Source organism: Dipodomys ordii, unplaced genomic scaffold (assembly GCF_000151885.1).
Source record: "Dipodomys ordii isolate 6190 unplaced genomic scaffold, Dord_2.0 Scaffold32, whole genome shotgun sequence".
NCBI lineage: Eukaryota > Metazoa > Chordata > Mammalia > Rodentia > Heteromyidae > Dipodomys > Dipodomys ordii.
In genome coordinates this window covers 3,117,747-3,138,290 of record NW_012267248.1, presented here as the reverse complement: position 1 = coordinate 3,138,290, position 20,544 = coordinate 3,117,747, and the positions used below count along the sequence as shown (strand labels likewise).

Sequence of the window (20,544 nt, the reverse complement as noted above, 5' to 3'; positions counted from 1 at the left end):
GCCCAGGCCCAGAGTTCAGGCCCCACGACCGGACCAAAAAAAAAAAAAGTATGTGAGACTAATTTTCCTCAGGGAACAGCAAGCAAGATAAAAGAGACAAGCAAATATCTAAACATTTATCAGAGAGTGAGGTCATTCAGGGAGAATGTAAGATGCCTGTCACTTACAAAGGTTCTGAACCCTAACAATTATGGCAGCTGGGATGGGTCCTTAGCCAAATGAACTTCATTTGAAAGTTGAAGACCAGACCATATGGTAGCCTAAGGCGAGCTTGCCACATGGCCAGTTATATTTGGGAGCTGAAGACTTTAATAAACCTGTTATTCGTCACTGATAATGTACAGCCTATCATAATACAGCAAATAGGCTGCCTTACTTTCAGAAGAGAAAAAAATTAAGATTGTTTACCTGTTGGTGGCATGGGGCAATATGGAATGGTGGGTGTGCTTCCTAAGATATTTGTCTCAGGCACTGGAGTTATATTCAGATTATGCATTAGGTTTGGATTTGGCCCGTACCAAACTCCTGCAGCTGCTGCTCCTGGATCAAAAACTTGTGTTCCAATCCCAGGTAAATTATGTAACTCACTGTTCCAATATAGTTCCTGGGGTTGGCTGGTGAGCCCTGTCCATTGGTGTATGGCATTACCATGACTGGTTGCACTGAGATGAGCAAGACCTTTTACCCCTGTGCTCGGCACATTCCCTGAAGATCTCTGCTGTGCAAAAGGGTCATGGGAGACCCTTCGTTTCTTTTCCTCTTCTCTGCTGTAAGGAACATTCTGTCTGGGTTGTAGTTTTGTCTGTTTGTCCATACGGTTGCCAAAGATATGATAGCTGGCCTCTTCCTGGAGTTTTCGCTGCAGGTTGGGCTCAGTGTCTTCTTGTGGGAGCTCTAGAGAAGAAGAGAACCAGGACTCCTCCACAGGACCCATCTCTAGTCCCTGAGAACTATGCAGTGAGCCAGGCTGTTCTGTTACAGAGAGGAAATTACCAAGATAAGTTCCACAAAGCATTTCAAACAGCAGCATCACAAATCTGTCCTTTACAGTGAAATGCTAAGAAGGAAAAGGAAAGGAATAAGTCTCTTTAGTAACTGGACCTTGTCCTACCAGTTTTACAATCAGTAAGAGAGTCTGCTGGTAGTAAGGGAGCATGGGGAAATGATCCTGGGCCACAGAAGAGTGAGTGAGCAGAGGGATGAGTTGGGAGGAAAGGGACTTGGGTTGTTGTTCCAGTGCAATGAGGGTGGACCCACAAATAAGCAGCGGGGCCCTCTGCACATGGCATAGTGCTTTCATTCTATAATGCCTTGTGGGAGTGGGAGTCATCACCAGAACTTGATGGAGGATGCTTAAATGAAGTGAAATGATTTTCATCAGAGCAGACAGAAGTGGCTTAGATATACTACACTCTGTCTTTCCCTTTCTTCTAATGAAAAGCGTCCCTGCTGGACTGTGAGACCAACCTCTCTGCTTACATAGATGTAGTCACCTATGACCTCAAGGACTTTGCTCTCACATATGTACCCTTCTTTCTGCTAAGCCATCACTTTCTCCCTGTCAGACACATTAGGCTTCTTGGTTTCAAGACACTTGATGACTGTGGTCACTGCAGCTATTTAATATTTCAAAGACATACAATGCGTGTCCAGAATATATCTTAAATTCCTTGATAGCAGAAGCTCATTTTTATAGTTCCTTCTGCATCCATATGGGTCTGAATAGTACCTTAGAAATAGATTTTAATTGTAGCGTTAGTTACCTGAATTTGATCTGCTTGGTGGTAATGCCACAGAATCAATTTGGAGAGACTGCATTCTCTTCAAAAGTAAATTTTGGTCTGGGTATCCTTTCTATAATTAAGAACACAAATACATACTTTAGTAAATAGGAGATAATATTGAGTCCTAGAAAATTATTGTAAGAATGGATCTTAGGCTGGGCATGGTAATCCACAGACCTGCAGTTCTAGCTACTGAGAAACTACTCTAGAAATTAGGAGGATCATGGATAGGGACCAGTCTAGGCAAAAACTTCTTGATACTCTTTTTTAGCACTAAGCTAGGTATAGTGGTTTACCAGGCAACAAGCTAGGTATAGTGGTTTACACTTGTAAATCCCAGCTATGTGGGAGACATGAGTAGAAGGACAGCAGTTTGAGGCCATTCTTAAGCAAAACAAAACAAAACAAAACAAAACAAGAGATTAGGCTTAATTAATCAATCAATCAGGCTTAACTGATCAATTTTACCAGCCTTTAAAAGCAACACTTGCCTTTTTGTGTCCTCTAGCAGGTGTTTTCATCTTTACTAATCTATCACTACTCAGTGTCACTACTTCATTTTCATCAGGTTAATTTTGCTATCTTTAGATATGGTTGGCTAATTCAATTTTCACTACTTTTCAGCTCTTCTTTGAACTTCGCTTGCTCCCTCTCCCTCACTCCCCCTTTTTACCACTTTCCCCTCTTCCTCCTGCTCCTCCTTCTCTTTCTCTTCTGCTTCTTCCTTCTTTCTTTTTTCCTGAGCTTGAACTCAGTCTATGTGCTATCTCTGATACTTTTTCTTTTTTTGTCTTTTTTCCTCATGGCTAGCACTCTACCACTTAAGCTACAGCTCCATGTCCAAGTTTTGGGTGGTTAATTGGAGATAAGAGTCTCAAAAACATTCCTGTCCAGGCTGGCTTCAAACCAAAATCATTGGATCTCAGCCTCCTAAGTAGCTACAATTTACAGGTGCGACCCACTGGCATCTGGTAGCCTTTCTTCTTTCCTGGTACATGTATCTGAGACTAAAATACTAAGTACGCTAATAAAGTGCACTTTATAATTTTTAATATATAGTGTTTTGGGTTTTGTTTTGTTTTTGCTTGTAGGTCTTAGAACTCCAGACATGTGCGCTGTCCCTAAGCTCTTTTTGCTCAAAGGTATTCCTCTACCACTTTGAGCCACAGCACCACCTCCAGTTTTCTGGTAGTTAACTGGAGATGAGAGTCTCATACTTTCCTGACAGGGTTGGCTTTGAACCATGAGCCTCGATCTTAGCCTCCTGTAGCTACAATTACAGGCATGAGCCACCAGTGTCCAGCTTAATATTTAATGTTTTTGTTAGCTTTCAAATAAAAGTATTTTCTAAGGCTGGGCATGGCAACTCATGCCTAAAATCCATGCTACTCATGAGGTAGAGATCAGAATTACAGTTTTCATCTCAACCAATGAACAAAGCCTGGGGCATATGTTTGTCATCCTGGCTATATGGGAAGCATGAACAGAATTGTGTTGTGGTACAGGCTAACTTTGGTAAAGATGTGACACATCTAGAGAGCATGAACGAAATTACTACTCCCATCTGTCTATTGCTCCTTTAGTACTTCTTACTCAAAGTTAGCTTAACATTTTTCTGCTGTATATCAGAAAATACAATTCTGTCTTCTGATTTTTCTCTTCAGTGCTAGGAATCAAACCTAAGGCTTCATACATACTACTACCCACAGCCTGTTTAAGAATTTCTGGACTCTGGTGGCTCATACCTGTAATACTAGCAACTTGGGAGGCTGAGATTTGAGAACTGTGGTTCAAAGCCAGCCTGGTTAGACAAATCCAGTAGACTCTTATCTCCAATAAGTCAGCAAAAAACCAGAACTTGAGGTATGGCTCAGGACTATGGGAAGCCCTAGAACAGGTGTCTATGCACGGGTGCATGCGCACGCACACCCACACAATACTTCAAAATAGCAATTTCACTTATAGTCCTTTCCATTGTTTTTCAGTAACTTTGTGTTTTGGCTTTACATGGACATATATATTTTTTCATTTCTTGTATTTTGATAGTGAAACAAGCTGAGTTTGTAAATATGACAGTACTTGAATACAACTGCTGAATTGGTTTTATGTGTTCACCAAGCTTTTTAACTTCAAATCTTAGCAACAATTTACACTGCTTTGTTTTTTCCAATTGATTATACATGCTTTGATATATTGATTTTTGAGCATATTACTTACCTTTAAACTTTCTACATCTGCTTCTATGTTTCCTTTCAACTGACAGTCATACAAAGGTCTAAATTTTTCTTCAATACCTATGTGAGAAAATTGTTCTTTAAATTTCATATTTTGAAGACAGATAAAAAATATTTTCTTTGAGTTCCTTATCTTAACCTGTGATAAAAGCATTAAAATAAAGTCTTAAGCTCCAAATTATCGGTTCATCCGAAACACTAGGAAGAAAGAACAAGGGCCAGAGCATCAATAGAAGTTGAACCTCTGACCTAACAGTGTACACTTGGCTCTCTCTAGGTTTAGCAAAGCCTTAGCAATGCAAGATGGGCAAACTCCAAGTTTCTGTCCATCTGGCATCAAGTTTATGAGAGGGTTGGATACTCAGAATAAGAACTGAGAGAAAGGTTTCATTTGCTACTTTAAAAGGAATATAAGACTTCAAAAAGATGGAGCAGATGTACTTTGCTTCTTCTTCTTGCTAAGGACAACAAAAATCCCTATATATGTATATATACATATATATATATATACATACACACATACATATATATGTATATATACATATATATATCTATATCTATACATATATATATATATATATATATATATATATCTCAAACAAACCTATAGATGTTTTGTAAGCAGGAGAAAAGAAAGCAGATTAGTTGAGGCCTGAAGGTCTGAGTAAACACCAAATAGTGAGTTCCTATATTTCTTCTTTGACTCCTAAATCCCAGAGCTGCTGCTGAAAAGCTAGAAATGCACAAACACCCAGAGGCACAGACAACAATACAGCCTCTTCCTTCTAGCCACAGGACTAAGTTAGGGGCAGCCTACTAACATAGAAATCCTTTGATCCATAGTGTCTGTATTCTAGCGTGAAGCAAACTGTGACTCCTTCCCAGCTCACACCAGCTCCGACCAGTGAACATCTTGGACCTTCCCCTCAGGAGAGTCAATTAACCCCCACCAGGCTGCTGTCAGAGACTGCCAAAGAGGAAGCCTGAACCTTTCAGCCTAATGGCTGGGAGTGAGTCACTCCACACCTATGGGGTCAGTAGGCCACAAGAGCAACGTGGCATTTGTTCCCATATGACAGTAATAGGATACTCTTTTTCTGTTCTCCACAAAGGAAATGTTGGAGGAAGTCTCATGGAGATCTGGATGTCCTCTGCCATCTGGTAGGCCTGAGGGACCTCCATCTTTGGTATCAATGAGGAGAACCAGAAAACCTGGATTTCTACCTCTACATGGCATTTGTAAGGTAATAACCACTATTCTTCCTGCCAGACCAGGGTAAAACAAGTTCAGCTAAAACAGAGGAATAAGGAAGTTCAGACTCTCACCATGTAGGAAGGAAAAGTCTAAGGCACAATGGAAAACCATTCACTGTACCAACAACCAGAAAGATGCTTAACAGCATGAATAAAGGCAATAGATACCAACACTGAGAATACAGAGATGTTGGTTTTATTGCCCCCCAAATGGCAAAGTAGACACAATTAAAAAATGTTTACAAAGAAATTACAAACTTGCTTAAAATACATGGAAGAATGGAAAGTCTTAGCAAAGAAGGAGGACAAGTCTAAATACAGTAATAGAGTGTATGCTCACCATGCTCAAAGCCTGGGTTCATGCCCATCAATAACAAAATCAACAAAATTCACCAAAATATATCAATTTTAAGTATGAAGAATACAATATCGAGAACAAGAAACTCAGCATATAGTGCATGATCCTAAAAGCCAAATGGAGGAAGAAAAAATAATCAGTGAAATGTAATAGAGAATGCCAGACTGCCTGATCCAAATGAGATGGAGAAAGTTAACTGAGAAAAAAACGTAGAGCCACAGAAATCTGTAGAACATAACGTAAGATTTAGCATTTATGCCATCCTAGTTCCAGGAGTGCATAAGAAATAATACAACTGAAAAGCTAAAGCTTTTCATGGCTAAATATTCTGGAACATGACATGATACATAGATCTACACATTCAAGAAACTAAGCAAAACCTAAGCCAAATAAATGCCAAAAAATATCCACACCAAGGCAAAGAATAAGTAAATCTCTACAAAACAAGAAAAAGAAAACCTAAAACATGAAAAGTAATTCCAAGGGAAAGTATCGTGTATGGGAGAGAAAGCACACATGATTACAACGACAGATAAAATTTGAAGCCATGGTGGCTAAAATGAAGTACCACAATATTTACCTAGTGCTGAAAAAAATAGTATTAGTATTATGCTCATCTTTGGTCCTCAGTTCCACCCACACCTGGGTCCTCTCCCATTCCTGGAGTTCCAGCCATATAGCTGGCCCCTCCCTCTCTCCCCCCAGACCCACCTGAACTCCCATCTACCTTACTTCCTATCTCTCAGCCTCTCTTGCTACCTGGATAGGGATGGAGGCCCTGTGCTCCCTTTTGGGGGAAATATGGCTCCTCTAATAAACCTTATAATAATCTTCTCCTGTGCCTGCTTGCCTGCCTCTGCATGGTCCCCTGGCATGGATGTGTGGGATCCTTCAAATAGAACTGTCAATTCAGAATCCTAAACTCAGTAAAACTGTCCTTCTAAAATATCTGGAAAATCAAGACATTCTCAGAGGAAAAGTAAAAGCATTAATTACTCTAGAAGAATGGCTAAAATATCCAATTATAAAAGAAGACACCTTGGAAACTCAGGAAGGAAGAATACATGTAGTAGATTCTTTTTTTTTTTTGGTCCGGTCGTGGGGCCTGAACTCTGGGCCTGGGCACTGTCCCTCAGCTCTTCAGCTCAAGGCTAGTGCTCTACCACTTGAGCCACAGTGCCACTTATGGCTTTTTTTCCCTGCTTATGTGGTGCTGAGGAATTGAACCCAGGGCCTCAAGCATGCAAGGCAAGTGCTCTACCACTGAGCCACCTTCCCAGCCCCACAAGTAGGAGACTCTGTAAGCATTATGCCCACCTTTGGTCCTCAGCTCCACTCAGACCTGACCCCCTCCCTGCCCTGGAGTTCTTACCATACAGCTGGCCCCTCTCTCTCTCCACCCAGACCCACCAGAACTCCCATCTACCTTACTTCCTAACCCCCAGACCCTGCTGGGGAGGATGCCATGTGCTCTCTCTATGGGAGAAATAAGTCTCCTCTAATAAACCTTGTAATAATCTTTCTCCTGTGCCTTCCTGCCTCCTCGTGGTCCCCTGGCATGGATGTGATGGATCCTTTCATTAATCCTTTCAGATTACAAATAAATACTTAGCCTGTGTCCCTGATTTAATTCTTGATAGCTCCTGAATAAGTGTGTCTTTGGGGCAGTGGCTAGAAGAGTAGACAGTTTCATAACAGACTGGTCCCTAGAGACAAAGCCACATTACAGAGCTAAAACGCTTGGGTACCCTCCTTATAACTCCAAAATGATCATTGATTTAATCAATCATGCTGACATAATACAACCTCTATAAGAAGTCATACATTTTTTGGATTGGTATCACAGAGGGACTGAGAAGGTGATGGGTCTAATGAAGCTCTACAGATGTCACCCCTCACCTATACTTTGCTTTATTTATGTATCTTTTCTATCTGGCTCATTCTTATATTAATATAATACAAAAATAAACATAATAAATATTTTCTTGAATCCTGTGAGTGCTTTTTTTAAAAATTTTTATTGTAAAGATACTATACAGAGGGTTACAGTTACATGAACAAGGTAATGAGTACACTTCCTATTGAGCATTGTTACCCCCTCCATTGTTTTCCCCCTACCATCCCTTCCCTCCCTACCTTCCCGAGGTTCTTTTTTTTTTTAATTGTGGTTAAGTGATTACATAATTTCCCAAATTCTGTGAGTGCTTTTAAAAAATTGTTTTTCTCTTATGCATGCCAGAACATGAAATGAATTTACTAAATTTTCTGTTCCTACCTCACCATGGGCATAAAAGGAATGGGACTAACCAGCCAAAGACTGAAATTAAGATAAAACTCCTTTTTCTCTTTGTAAGTTGATTATTTCATACATTTTATTACAGCAATGGAAAGTTTACTAATATAAAACATCTATGAAAGCATATGTAAAAGACAGTAAGCACAAACAGAAAGCAAACTAAAGTGGTAGACTTAAATACTAATATACCAATAAGTAAATTAAATGCAAATGGTCTAAATACACCAAACAAAAGACAGGATTGGCAGAAGAGATTTAGAAAACATGACCCAAATGTATGTTGTCATAAAAAACTCACTTCAACAAAATGCCTCAGGGAACTTAAACATAGAACAATAGAAAAGATATATTAATCAAGGGAAAAGCAGAGCAGTTTGATTAATCTTGAATAACATCTTGAACTACAGCAATAAAGATAGTACAGACAGACAGGGATATTTACATAATGACAAAAGGATCAGTCCACCAAGATGATATAAAAATTCTAAATGTGGATGCACCAACCAAGAGACAGAATTAAAAACAGAAATATAACTTTACAATTATATGTGGAACATGAACATCCTTCTCTCTATAACTGAATGAACAGCTAGACAATAAGTCAGCAAAGACACAGAAGGATAAAACAACCAACAGGATTTAATCAAATTTAGTAGACATTTCACCAACCTGAAGAGAAGACCCAAATATTACTCTCATGTGTCTACAGAACTTATGCCAAACAGTCAAGACCTTGGCCATAAGGCAACCCTAACCAAATTGAAGCACATAGAACATATCTTTTCACCACAATAGAATCAAGCCCAGTAAAATGACAGGAAAATCTCCAAATAATTGGAAACATAACATTACACTTCTAATAATACAGGAATCAAAAAGTCACACAGGATATTAAAAATATTAAAAATGTATTAAAAAAACAACATGTAAAAAAAATTGTGAGACATGTCGGGTGCTGGAGGCCTGTAATCCTAGCAACTCAGGAGGCTGAGATCTGAGGATCATGGTTCAAAGTCAGCCCAGGAAGCAAAGTCAGTGAGACTCTTATCTCCAATAAACCACCAGAAAACCGGAAGTGGCGCTGTGGCTCAGGTGGTAGATTGCTAGCTTTGAGTGAAGGAACTGAGGGACAGCGCCCAGGCCCAGAGTTTAAGCCCCATGAATGACCTACCCCCCACCTCCCCCCAAAAATTGTGAGACACAACTAAAGCAGGTCTGAGAGGGAAATTTATTGCAACAAATTATTAGAAAAGACATGTCTCAAATCAATATTACAAGTACCTACCTTAAACCTAGAAAATAAAGCCCAAAACAAGTAGAAGTAATAAAGAGCAGAAAAATGATAGACAAAATAATCAAAATATAGCTCTTTGAGAACATTAATAAAATCCATATTGCAAGACTAAAAAGGTAAAAGTGCAGATACAAATTGTGAAAATTTCAAGTGAAGGTCCATATTCCTCTAGACTCTAAATATGAAAATATGAGGATATTAAAATCAACTTTATATACATAAACTTGACAACATAGACAAAATGGACCATTTGCTCAAAAAATGCTAACTTATCACAACTACCCCAATGAGAAACTGATCATCTTGGGCTGGCTGTGAGGCACATGATGGTAATCTTAGTTATGTTCGAGGCATTGGTAGGATTGTGATCTGATCCCATTTGAAGGAATCAAGCATAAGACCATATCTAAAAACTTAACTAGAACACAAAAGAGCTTGGGAGTGTGTCTGAAGTGGTAAAATGCCTATCTGGCATGCACAAAGCCCTAAGTTCAAACCAAAGTACTGTCACTAAGATAAAGAAAAAAGAAAGAAAAGAAAAATACAGATCATCTCAACTCATAATGATTTTGTATTAATGATTAAAACCTTGTCCCTCTCCCAAATCTCCAGGTCCATGGATCACAGGAGAATTAAAGTAACCTTTTCAAGAATTAATACCATTCTACACATTATCTAGATCATAAAGTTACTGAGAACCTTTCTCAGCAAATAATCTAGCTGTGGTGTTTACCAGCAAATGTTCACACTTGCAATGACATTATCTAGATCGTATATTAAGTTATTTACAACAACTGATGCTACCTAATACGAACATCAACTTAACTACTTGGCATGAAAATTTTTTGAAAAAAAGAATCTTAAAACATCTAGAATAAAGGGGGTTAGAAAGACTGCTGACCAGTCTCCACACTTACCACACTGCTCTATTAATCAAGCCTCTGGGGACTGGTAGGGTGAGAGAACAGAGAATCTAGAAACAGACTTGCACATTTGGGTGCCAGTGGCTCATGTTTGTAATTACAGCTACAAGCAGGCTAGATATGAGATCTGAGAACTGCAGTTCAGGCAGAAAAACAGCCAGCCTAGGCAGAGAAGTCTATGAGACTCCAATTAATCAGCAGCTGGATTGGAGGTGTACCTCAAGTAGTAGAATATCATTGTGAATGAAAAAGTCATGTGAGAGAATAGGCCCTAAGTTCAAGGCCTAGTACTAGTTCCCCATCCAAAAAAAAAAAAAGAAAGAAAAGAAATTGACCTGCACAAACATTCTACACTTAACCAAGAGAAAAGCAATCAATGAAGAAAAGATTTCCAACAAATGGTGCTGGAGCAATTGGAAATTCATAGGCAAAAAAAGAAAGAAAGAAAGAAAAAGAGAAAAAACAAAAAGCATGCTGACCTAACAATGTCTTAACTTTATATACAAAGTTAATGTAGAATGGATCATGGTATTTTTTTCCAATATGATATAAATCCCATAACTGGTGAGAAATATAAACACTATTTCTATGCCATTTGTTTTCTGTTAGCATGTCTTTCAAATTGACTTAACATTGACTGTTAAATGCTTAACATGGCTTAAATATAAAACTCTAAGAATTTTAAAATGAAACATAGAAGACAATCTTTGGACTCTAATCTGACAGTGTTCCATGACTTAATACAAAAGCAAAATCTGGGAAAGGAAGTATTAAACTAGATTTCATCAAAATGAGAACTTCTAACTCAATAAATAATCTTACTAGGAGGATGATAAAAAACAATCTATAGATAGGAAGAAAACATTTGTAAACCAGAGAGCTGAGAAAGAAGTAATATATAAAATGTATGAAAACATTCAAAACAAGCCATCAATAGTCAAGTGTGGCAGCTCAAGCCTGACTACCACGTACGGAGGCAGAGATCCTACCTATTTGGGATGCATTGCTATATTCCTCCACAGAATGGCTAAAATAAAAATACTGACACCAACAAGTGCTAAGAAAGATAGAGAACCTGGGTGACTTACACATTGCTGGTAGGAATACAAGTATAGCCACTGTGGAAAACAGTATGGCAGGTTCTTATAAAACTATACACCTCAGCTACTTCATTCTTGGGTATTTGTTCCAGATAAAGAAAAATTTACATTTACACAAAAAACATGAACATAAAAATGCACATCAGCTTGGGTACCAACAGTCAAAAGCAGGCAACAAATGTTCCAAGGAGTAAGTAGTTAAACGATATGCAGTGCATGCACACCACGGAATAGTTAGTACGTGAAGAGGAATGATGTATATCTATCCATGCAATGACCTGATGACTCACTGGAATGGAACACAGTTGAGCCATATTCAATTAACATTATTGCTGAAATGAAAAACATTCAAGAATGCAGAATGGGTTAGTGGGTGTCAGAGGTGGTGGGAGTAGGGCAGGAAGGAAAAAAGTAGGTTTAAAGCTACAAGGGATCTGTCTGTGGGATGGGAATGTCCTATACCTGATTGCACCAACATCAGGACACTCGTTGTGGTAGTGAATCTAGTTCTGCAAGCTGGTACCACTGTGGGGAAGTGAGTTAGTGTGTATGATACCTCTTCTCACTATTCCCTGTGAGTGCAAATGAATTACCCTCACCTCAATACCTCATTTTAGACAGTGAAAAGGCATAAGAACAGACAAAACCAAGACACAAACCAAAGGCTGATAGATAAGTGGGCAGCTAAGCCAAAGCACCCCTTGACATTTTTAGTGGTAGGAGTGGATGGGGCCTTTTTTCTCTCACAGCAATATGACAACAAAATGCTTTGCAGCTTTCTTAGTTCCTTCCCAGTATATCTGTTTTACTGATTCTTTCTTTGCCCTACTCCTAGGTAATCCAGGGGGATGGGAAGAGGTTGAAGGACATGGACAATATCTTTGCCTCCTTTCTTCTCTCTACTACAAGGCCAACTGAAATGACAAAATACATTCCTAAAGATGACAGAGAAACAAGAGTATGGGAAGGAAAAGATGAGAAGTTAGGAAATAGGAAAGCCAGCTGAGAACTTAAGTGTCTGTCAACAAATGGATAAAGAAAATGGGGTCCATACTAAAATGGAGTAGTATTCAGTTACAAATAGGAAATTCTGATACAGGCTACAACAAGGTTCCCTGTTGGAACCTTAAGCACTGTATGTTAAGTGAAATACATCAATGCAAAGGACAAACACCGTGTTATTCTATGTATACAAGGTGCTACAGCACTCAGACAGGAAGTAGAATGTGGTTGCCAAGGGTTGCAAGGGGAATGTGGAGTCATTGCTTTCGTGGTAGCTTCCATTTGGAGTGAAAAAGTACTGGAAATGGATGGTTGGTGAAGGATGTACAAGAATGGAATGGGCTTACTTCAGCAGGACTATATGCTTAAAATTAGCTATGATGTTCAATTTTATGTTATGTGTATTTCATTTTATTTTGTTATGTAGAGTTTAACACAATAAAATATGTGAACTCAGAAACAGGGAAAAGAGATGAAAGCCCCTACATATCTTTGTGCTTTGAGAGGACTGACACCTTTTCATTGAACAAAGTGCTTGATATCTAGAAATCAGTGAAGTAAAGTAGAACTCACAAGTAAAGTAAAGCTTGGTTTTCTGAAGCCTCAAACCAAGCTCCTGACGGGGGGCATCTTACATAGGAACAGCACCATGTATCCCACATAATCACAAAGATATTCTCACCAGGAAATGTTGGCCGCCCTTCTGGGTCTGCCTTCCAGCAGAGCTCCATAAGGCTGATGATCTCCTTGGGGCAGTACTCAATGATGTCATCCACATCTGGCCTGTTCCCAAATTTTATACATGTTAACAGCTGCTCTGCACAGATGGCATCTAGAAAGCAAAGAGAAGCATAAGCTGAGGCTTTTAGGTCCACTTTTCTCTTAAGCAGGAATACAGAATGTAAACAGTATGTTCATTTGTCTCTGCCCAGGGTGTGCTAGGAATGGCCTGTGCCAAGGAGCTGCCCAGTCCACTGTACAGATGGTCAACAACATCTTAATTTCTGTAGAAGAAAGGTAAATTACAGAACAAAACCGCTTCCTCATAAAAGAGCTGAATTTTCTGGGTAAAACAAATAGTATTATGTGATCTTAGTCAATGGAAAATGCAGGAAGTCCTTCCTTAGATAAAACTCTGTTTAATGAGAATGACTTAAAATACAGTACATGTGATAACTAGTCTTCTACAATTAAGCACAAGGGGTTCTGATAGCACAATCTTGTCTGGCATAGAAGGTCTAAGAAGACTTCCTTTCTTTTTTTTAAGTAACCATAATTTAACAGTGGTACCATAGAAAACCTATGTAGGCAACAAGCAAAGTATTACTGCCATAGCAGTTCAGTTGGACATAGATCTTCCATATACAATCGTCAATCCCTTTGAAGTAACTGAGATTGTATAGTATGTGTCATGCTTTTCCAAATGTTATGAATCCACAAATTCAAAACGAGAAGACTTTCTTGAGTCCAAAAAAAAAAATAAACACGCATTTTCTAGGGAAGGAACAAAGAAGGAATTCTCAGACAGGAGGATTCCACACAAAGAAAGCAGGAAAGCAACAGATCAGAAATGAGGCAGGAGAGAGATGCAATGGTCAGCTCAGAAAGGGCCTCAAACCTTGTACCAAGAAATCTGAACTGTATTGTAAAGGCTATGGGGACTCTTGGAAAAACTTTAAATAGATGAGTTAAGTTGGGCTCAGTGGCTCAAGCCTGTAATTCTAGCTACTTGGAAAGTGGAGAGCAGGGGATCACAGTTTGGCCCACACAAAAGGTTCACCAGATTGCATCTGAGCCAACGCTGAACACAGTGGCCAGTGCCTGTTTTCTCAGCTACAGGAGAAGCACAGTGGCGGGTTGCAATGATGAATGCCTGTCATCCTCCCCAGTGTGGGAAGCACAAGTAAGAAGATGGCAGCCTGCTCAGGCATAAAGCAAGACCCTTCAGCAAAAATACAATGCAACTTGTTAGAGGGGACCATGAGGGTGAATAAACACACTGGTGATACTCACTAAACACTATGTTGAAAATGAAATAAACAATCTGTGGGGGGGGGCAGGAGGGACAAACTGGGAGCTAACAAGAAAAAGGCGACACTGTTACATGACTTATATCACTGTAATCCCTCTGTATACCACCTCTATGATAACAATAACAAATAAAAACAGAAATAAACAATGAGACTTCTGGGTGCCAACATGAGGGAAAACCTGGGAGAGAATGAGGAAAGGGGTGACATTGTCCAAAAAGAAACGTACTCATTACCTGACTTATGTAACTGTAACTCCTCTACATCACATTTATAATAGCAATTAAAAATATGAAAAAACAAAGTAAAGTCTGTGTCTGTCTGTCTCTCTCTCACTTACACACACACACACACACACACACACACACACACACACACACACACACGGGGTCTTATTTGCTTTCAGGATGGAGGTATGCACGTGGAGCCTGCAGCCGAAACAAGGGGTCAGAGCTAGTGGGGACAGAGAGAAGTAGGTAGATCAGGATTCTAGATATAGTCATAGTTGAATTTACAGTGTCTTGGGACTTACTGCATGTGGGTGAGGAGGACAAGGTTAAGTATGAAATGATGCTAAGCTTGTGGGTAGGAACACAATGAGAAAAACAAAGCTGGAGGTACTACAAAGTAAGCACCACATGCTTAGAAACTTGTTTGGGGGATGTAAGTTATGGATATAAGTAATGGATTAAACAGGCAAGTGTCTATCAAAGCCCGGGGTAGAGATTGAACAGGTATCAATAAGAGATGGTCCTGAAACCTCAGCATCCACAGCACTGGATAATCATGCAGAAAGAAAGGGTATGAGAACATCCATTCATTCACACACTTCACAAACTGAAGAAGAACTACTTATGTATCTATTTTCCTCTTAAACTATGCTGACTGAATTGCCACACTGGTACTGGAAAAAGTTAATTCTGGAATAAAGGAGGCAGTGAATGAATGAAAGTATGTACTATGTTCTTTTGGTATAAAATTCCTCATATGCAGAATCAAGCAGTCTCTACCCAGGAAGAATCTTGACACTTCCCAGCACTTCCCAAACTCAGCCAAATTATGAAAGCTCCTATTCACCTAATCATCTCTCATTCCTAACGAGATCACTCATTCAAACTGAGCACCTCCTGTGTTTCAGGCACTGGTGTGTGGCTGGTAAGGAAATGACAGTGAATAAATCAGATGTGGGAGTAGCCCAAAGAAACCACAGACTGCCATGAAAGGAACCAACAATTCTAAATCTTCAACAATTTCACTGAAGGCCATTATTTCATGCAATAGTTCTGATTAATATCAAAGTACATCCTGTACATATGTCTTACTTTCATATGGCTCTTTATTTGCAAATATTGCCCAAAGAACGATGCCAAAGCTGTACACATCTGACTTCTCCGTGGGCTTTGTATTGATGTCATTCAGGTGCTCAGGGGCCATGTAGTAGAGGGTGCCACCATTTTTCTTAGAGGTTCTGCTCGCTTCCCTCTGTTCATTGTGTTCCTCTCTAGTCAACCTGCTCCAGGTCTTAAAGGAAGCAACACCGAGATCAGCTATCTGTAAGAGAAGTTGAGCCACTGCGGTTATTGTGTGAAGGTGACCAGCAAATTGGACTTTACATTTAAAATATGAGTATGAGATAAGTGGTTGCACTGCGCAGATATAAAACAGCTTCCTCTGAACAGACTCATAGAAGTTAGTAGTATTTGCTCACATATCTGGAACATCTCCCCCCAAGAAATATCCATCTGAAATTCTGTTATCTCTATTTATATGCAATGAGAGGCAAACAGAACATAGTTCTAATTTGTTTTCTGTTTCTCAGGCTAGGCAAAAATGTGATTTTCTTCTCAGTGTACGTAGGGAACAGATGGAGATTGGGTACCACACCTTCTATTCCCATATAGGATCCAGAGGTCTTGGATGTGAGTTTCCAAAAGATCCCAGAGACACTGTGGAGGATAACAACTATGGTCTGCTTGTTTGGATTGGAGTTGGTAGCCTGAACCTAAGAAGATAGGACAGGGAAGAAGAAACCAAATGGACAGAAAAGCAGAAAATCATCAAGTTCAGACACAGAAAAGAAAAAGTATGGAACAAAATCCAGAACAGGACAGTTAAAGGAGTATCACACATGCCAGGTCCACTTTTATTTCCAAAAGTCCAAGCAGGAATTTGGAGACAAGTTACAATAGGAATATCTAAAGTGCTGATTTTAACCCAGAATAAGAGATGTCATTAATTAGTAGAAGGAACCTTCTTTCAAGGCTCTGAAATAAAAATCTTTCCAAGACTCAACATCAGAAGTAGAATCCTCCAGGCAGATGCTGAGGTCCTTGACCAGACACTTTCTTTTTCAGGTTCTTTTTTTTCTTTTGTTTTGGTGTGATTTTTGGAGATGGAATTCAGGGCTCTACCAGTGATTTACACTCCTTGACTCTTTTCTAGAATTTAAGCTGCTCAAATCAGTTAGATGTGCTGCTTGCTTATCATAGTTAATCTAGACCTTAAATGAACAAAGCAAGATCCCTTTCCTTCTTCCCATATTCTACAATGGAAGCAATTTTCAAAAGGAAATAGATATTTTCCAGTGCAGATGGAAGAAAACAAATAATTTAAATTAGCTGTTTGTATGGCAAAGGTCGTTGTTTTGAAGTGGCAGAGTGAATTCAGGACCTCCCATGCACTAGGCAAGTGCTCATCAAACCAGAGGGTTTTGATCCCCAAGCAGTCAATTTACTTGACTCTCTCAGGCTGAGTTCTGAGGATTTTCACAACCATAGTCCACAATCTCTTGAATTCCAGAGAGGAGTCTTAGCCTCACAAAGCTGGGGAAATTGACAAGGCACACAGCCCACTCCAGGGTGAACAAGGGCAACCTTCAAAGCCTGATGGAGATGGAAACAAAATCTAGCATAGAGGTTTTCTGACTTACCCCATTCATTTCTAATCCTCCCTTAAAGATCTAACAGTTACCTCCTTGGTAATCTCCCAATTCTACAGGGCCTTGAAGCTAGGTCTTCTTTTATCATCTAGGAGAATGGATTCATAGTGGGAAGTTGGAACTGGAATTATTCAGCCTTCTAGAAGCCTGTAGACCAATGCTTTACCTTAATGTGAAAGTCATTGTCAACAAGGATATTTTCAGGCTTCAGATCTTTGTGTATCACACCTTCTCCATGTAAGTAGCTCATTCCTTCAATGGTCTCCATAATTATCCTTCCTTTTAGAGAAAGTGGGATACGGACCTGAAACAAGCGACAGTAAGTCTATAAAGCAAACAAGGCAAGTATTCTATGGAAGACTGGTGGATGTAAGTGTGAGGATAGCTTCCAGGTCTCCTCCCTGGAGAGGCCTGGCAGTGCTGCTGTCATGATTCACCAAAAGTCCCATTTCAGGGGCTGAAGGGCATTTAGTGCTATATTTTGTCTGTTCAAAACCAAAAAGTCTATTCCAACTGTGTAGCAACTATAAAATACTATAAAATTAAGCTCCTTGCAAACAAAGACATACCATTATTACTCTTATTAGTATAATTTTGGATAGCACTTTTTTTTTTCCTGTTGTGGACTTGAACTCTGGGCACTGTCCCTCAGCTCTTCAGTGCAAGGCGAGCGCTGTACCACTTGAGCTACAGCGCCACTTCCAGTTTTCTGGTGGTTTATTGGAGATAAGAGTTTCACAGACTTTCCTGCCCGGGCTGGCTTTGAACCGTGATCCTCAGATTTCAGCCTCCTCAGTAGCTAGGATTACAGGCATGAGCCACCGGTGCCTGGCCTTGGATAGCACTTTTATTACTAGAATGGTGTCTGAATATAAATGAACAAATGTACATCATTATGGCACATTCATTATAATAATGATACGGCTACTTGTATTAAATGCATGAATAATATCAGGGAAAAGTACATGTGAAATAATGTTAAGAGAAAAAAAATGAAAGAAACAAAATCACACAGATTATAAATGAAAAAAATCCATGCTACATGCATAATTTGAAAGCATGATGAATTGAATTAACATCTTTGGTGATGTGTTATCAGACAGTTTAGGTCACCATAAATGGTAGTATAAATAATTTCAATTTCTATTAGTGCTCAAATTGTAGCTTTTCTTTAAACTGAGAAACTAGTTTAAACATAAATTTTTTCCTAAAATATTTATATGAACCTAACAGGAAAAAAATGGTGAAAGTTAGATTCCCAAGCTTATCTCTGAAGCCCTATTTAACTCATAATATAGATGAACTACAGAATCTATATAACCATCACTATGTAAAAAAACAGCAGAAGACTGAATGCCTATAGCTAGTTATTTGGAAGGCTGGGGCAGGAGGATCACTCGTGCTTTCAAGTTTGCAATCAGCATGGGGAACCAGCATAGCAAGTCCTCATTTTGAATAACAAATATCTTTTAAATGGCAGAAGAGGTTTTTTTCCCTCTGTTTTTCTTAGTACACTTTCAGAGTTGGGAAAAAATTCAAAAGTCAAAATGTCCCTCTCCCATCTCTCTTCTTGCTTCTCTCTTGGGTCCTACTCACTTGTGCTACTGCAATCTGGCTGACGTTTTTTCATGAGCTCCACATAGTGTACTCTATCTGGTCTGATTCTGAATGACTTCTCTCTCAATCAAGATTTTCATTTCTTTCATGCAGCTAATCTTGTCTGGCTTAGGAGAGAAGAACAATCTGAAAATTATAATACAATGTGATCCTCTTTTGTCATTTCCATAGGGGTTTTTTGAGGTTTCCAGTGAGATCTGGGGACCTAGCTAGAGTTGGAAGAAGCAGATAGAAAAAGGGAAATATTGGCCATAAATTATGGCAGCCATATCCTGCATTTCTCACACGTAATCTATGCCATACCCAAACCCATCGACTTGTATTTCTGCAAAGCATGGCATTGTCCCTGCCTGAAACATGCATTCAACAGTTGTCTGCTTCAAAGCTTCTACTTGTCTTTCAGACAGGAAGCCTTTTCTATCCATCCCTGGTTGGGGTGGACCTCTCTTCTCTATTCTACAGCAGACTATGGGTTTTTCTAACAAAACCCTTGACAGTATTTCTCCATGTACTTACCTGCCTGCTTTTATTAGCCTGCATCATATTGGCTAAGGCTTTTCTGCCTATTGTCTGTGATTTGTCTATTCTTGTTGGGGCTTATGTTCTCTATTTAACTTATAATAGGTTTTTAAAAATATATATATAGTATACATGCTTCCCATCAACCAATGATTGTCACAGCCAGGAACAGGGCTCCCACCAATAGCGTTACAACCATCAATACTTTACATGCTTCTGTTAGTCAACAGCTTTCAGTCATGTATAGTGACCATGCTTCCATCCATCAACAGCTGTCACAGTCAGATATGCATGCTTCCATCAGTCAACCCCTACTTATTAGTCACATATATACTCCATAGCATTTCATATGCTTCAGAAGACAGGCCTACCTCTGAACTGTGGATCATAAAGAGGCTGCAAGGTATGTTAAAAAGCCAACCTCAATTCCAAGATACAGAAATTAGCTTAGGAATGGTGGCATAGCCAACTTTCAGGGGCACTGAGAGGAGGGGGAGATAGGCCCCAGGACAGGGAGAGGTAATGAAAATCTAAGGAAGGCTGACTTCAGAAAATCCATACTATGGTGTAATCCTCCAAGGGATTATTTTTTTGTAGCAAGTCACAAATGAACATCCCATTGATTGATAGCCATAACAGGCGGCCAGCCCTAGTGCATTGTAGATGGGGAATATAGCGAGGTATCTTCTACCTGGGCTTTCAGCACATGCATCAGGTTGCCCTTCTCCATGTATTCCATCACCAGAGAGTAGTTCCCTTCTTCTATAATGATGCCCAGCAGCTTCACTACTCGAATGTGATTCAGTTTGTGCATCATCTTCCCCTCCTCCAGGAGGGCTTGGTTGTACCTATGGACAGAAAAGGTGGGAAGGGCCAATTCTCCCTGGTTACCATAGCTCATCACATTACACATGCTTTGATCACACCTTGGTCTGTTCTAATCTCTTTTCAGCATAGAGAGCAAGCCTTAGAAGATAGAAAGGGTTCTCCATCTTTCTATCCTTCCATCCAAGTAAATGGCAATGGTCACTCAAGACATGGAAATCAAAGAATGAAGAGCATAGGGGCAGCAGCAACATTGCTGATAAAAAAAAAAGGACTGTGGCCGGGCGCTGGTGGCTCATGCCTATAATCCTAGTTACTCAGGAGGCTGAGATCTGAGGATCGCGGTTCAAAGCCAGCCCAGGCAGGAGAG

The 20,544-nt window shown here is 39.6% G+C and overlaps 1 protein-coding gene across 4 annotated transcripts in view; it reads right to left on the bottom strand.

Moving 5' to 3' along the window:
* Positions 1-20,544, bottom strand: part of Ripk1 (receptor (TNFRSF)-interacting serine-threonine kinase 1) — a 42,062-nt gene that overhangs the window by 8,961 nt on the left and 12,557 nt on the right. For all 4 annotated transcript variants that reach the window (XM_013016724.1, XM_013016725.1, XM_013016723.1 and 1 more), the window contains 7 exons: positions 20,041-20,197; positions 17,380-17,517; positions 15,598-15,826; positions 12,928-13,077; positions 4,002-4,078; positions 1,764-1,854; positions 409-972 (listed from right to left, as the gene is read on the bottom strand). In XM_013016724.1, the coding sequence (XP_012872178.1) occupies positions 409-972; positions 1,764-1,854; positions 4,002-4,078; positions 12,928-13,077; positions 15,598-15,826; positions 17,380-17,517; positions 20,041-20,197 (1,406 nt within the window). The remainder of the gene's footprint in view (positions 1-408; positions 973-1,763; positions 1,855-4,001; positions 4,079-12,927; positions 13,078-15,597; positions 15,827-17,379; positions 17,518-20,040; positions 20,198-20,544) is intronic.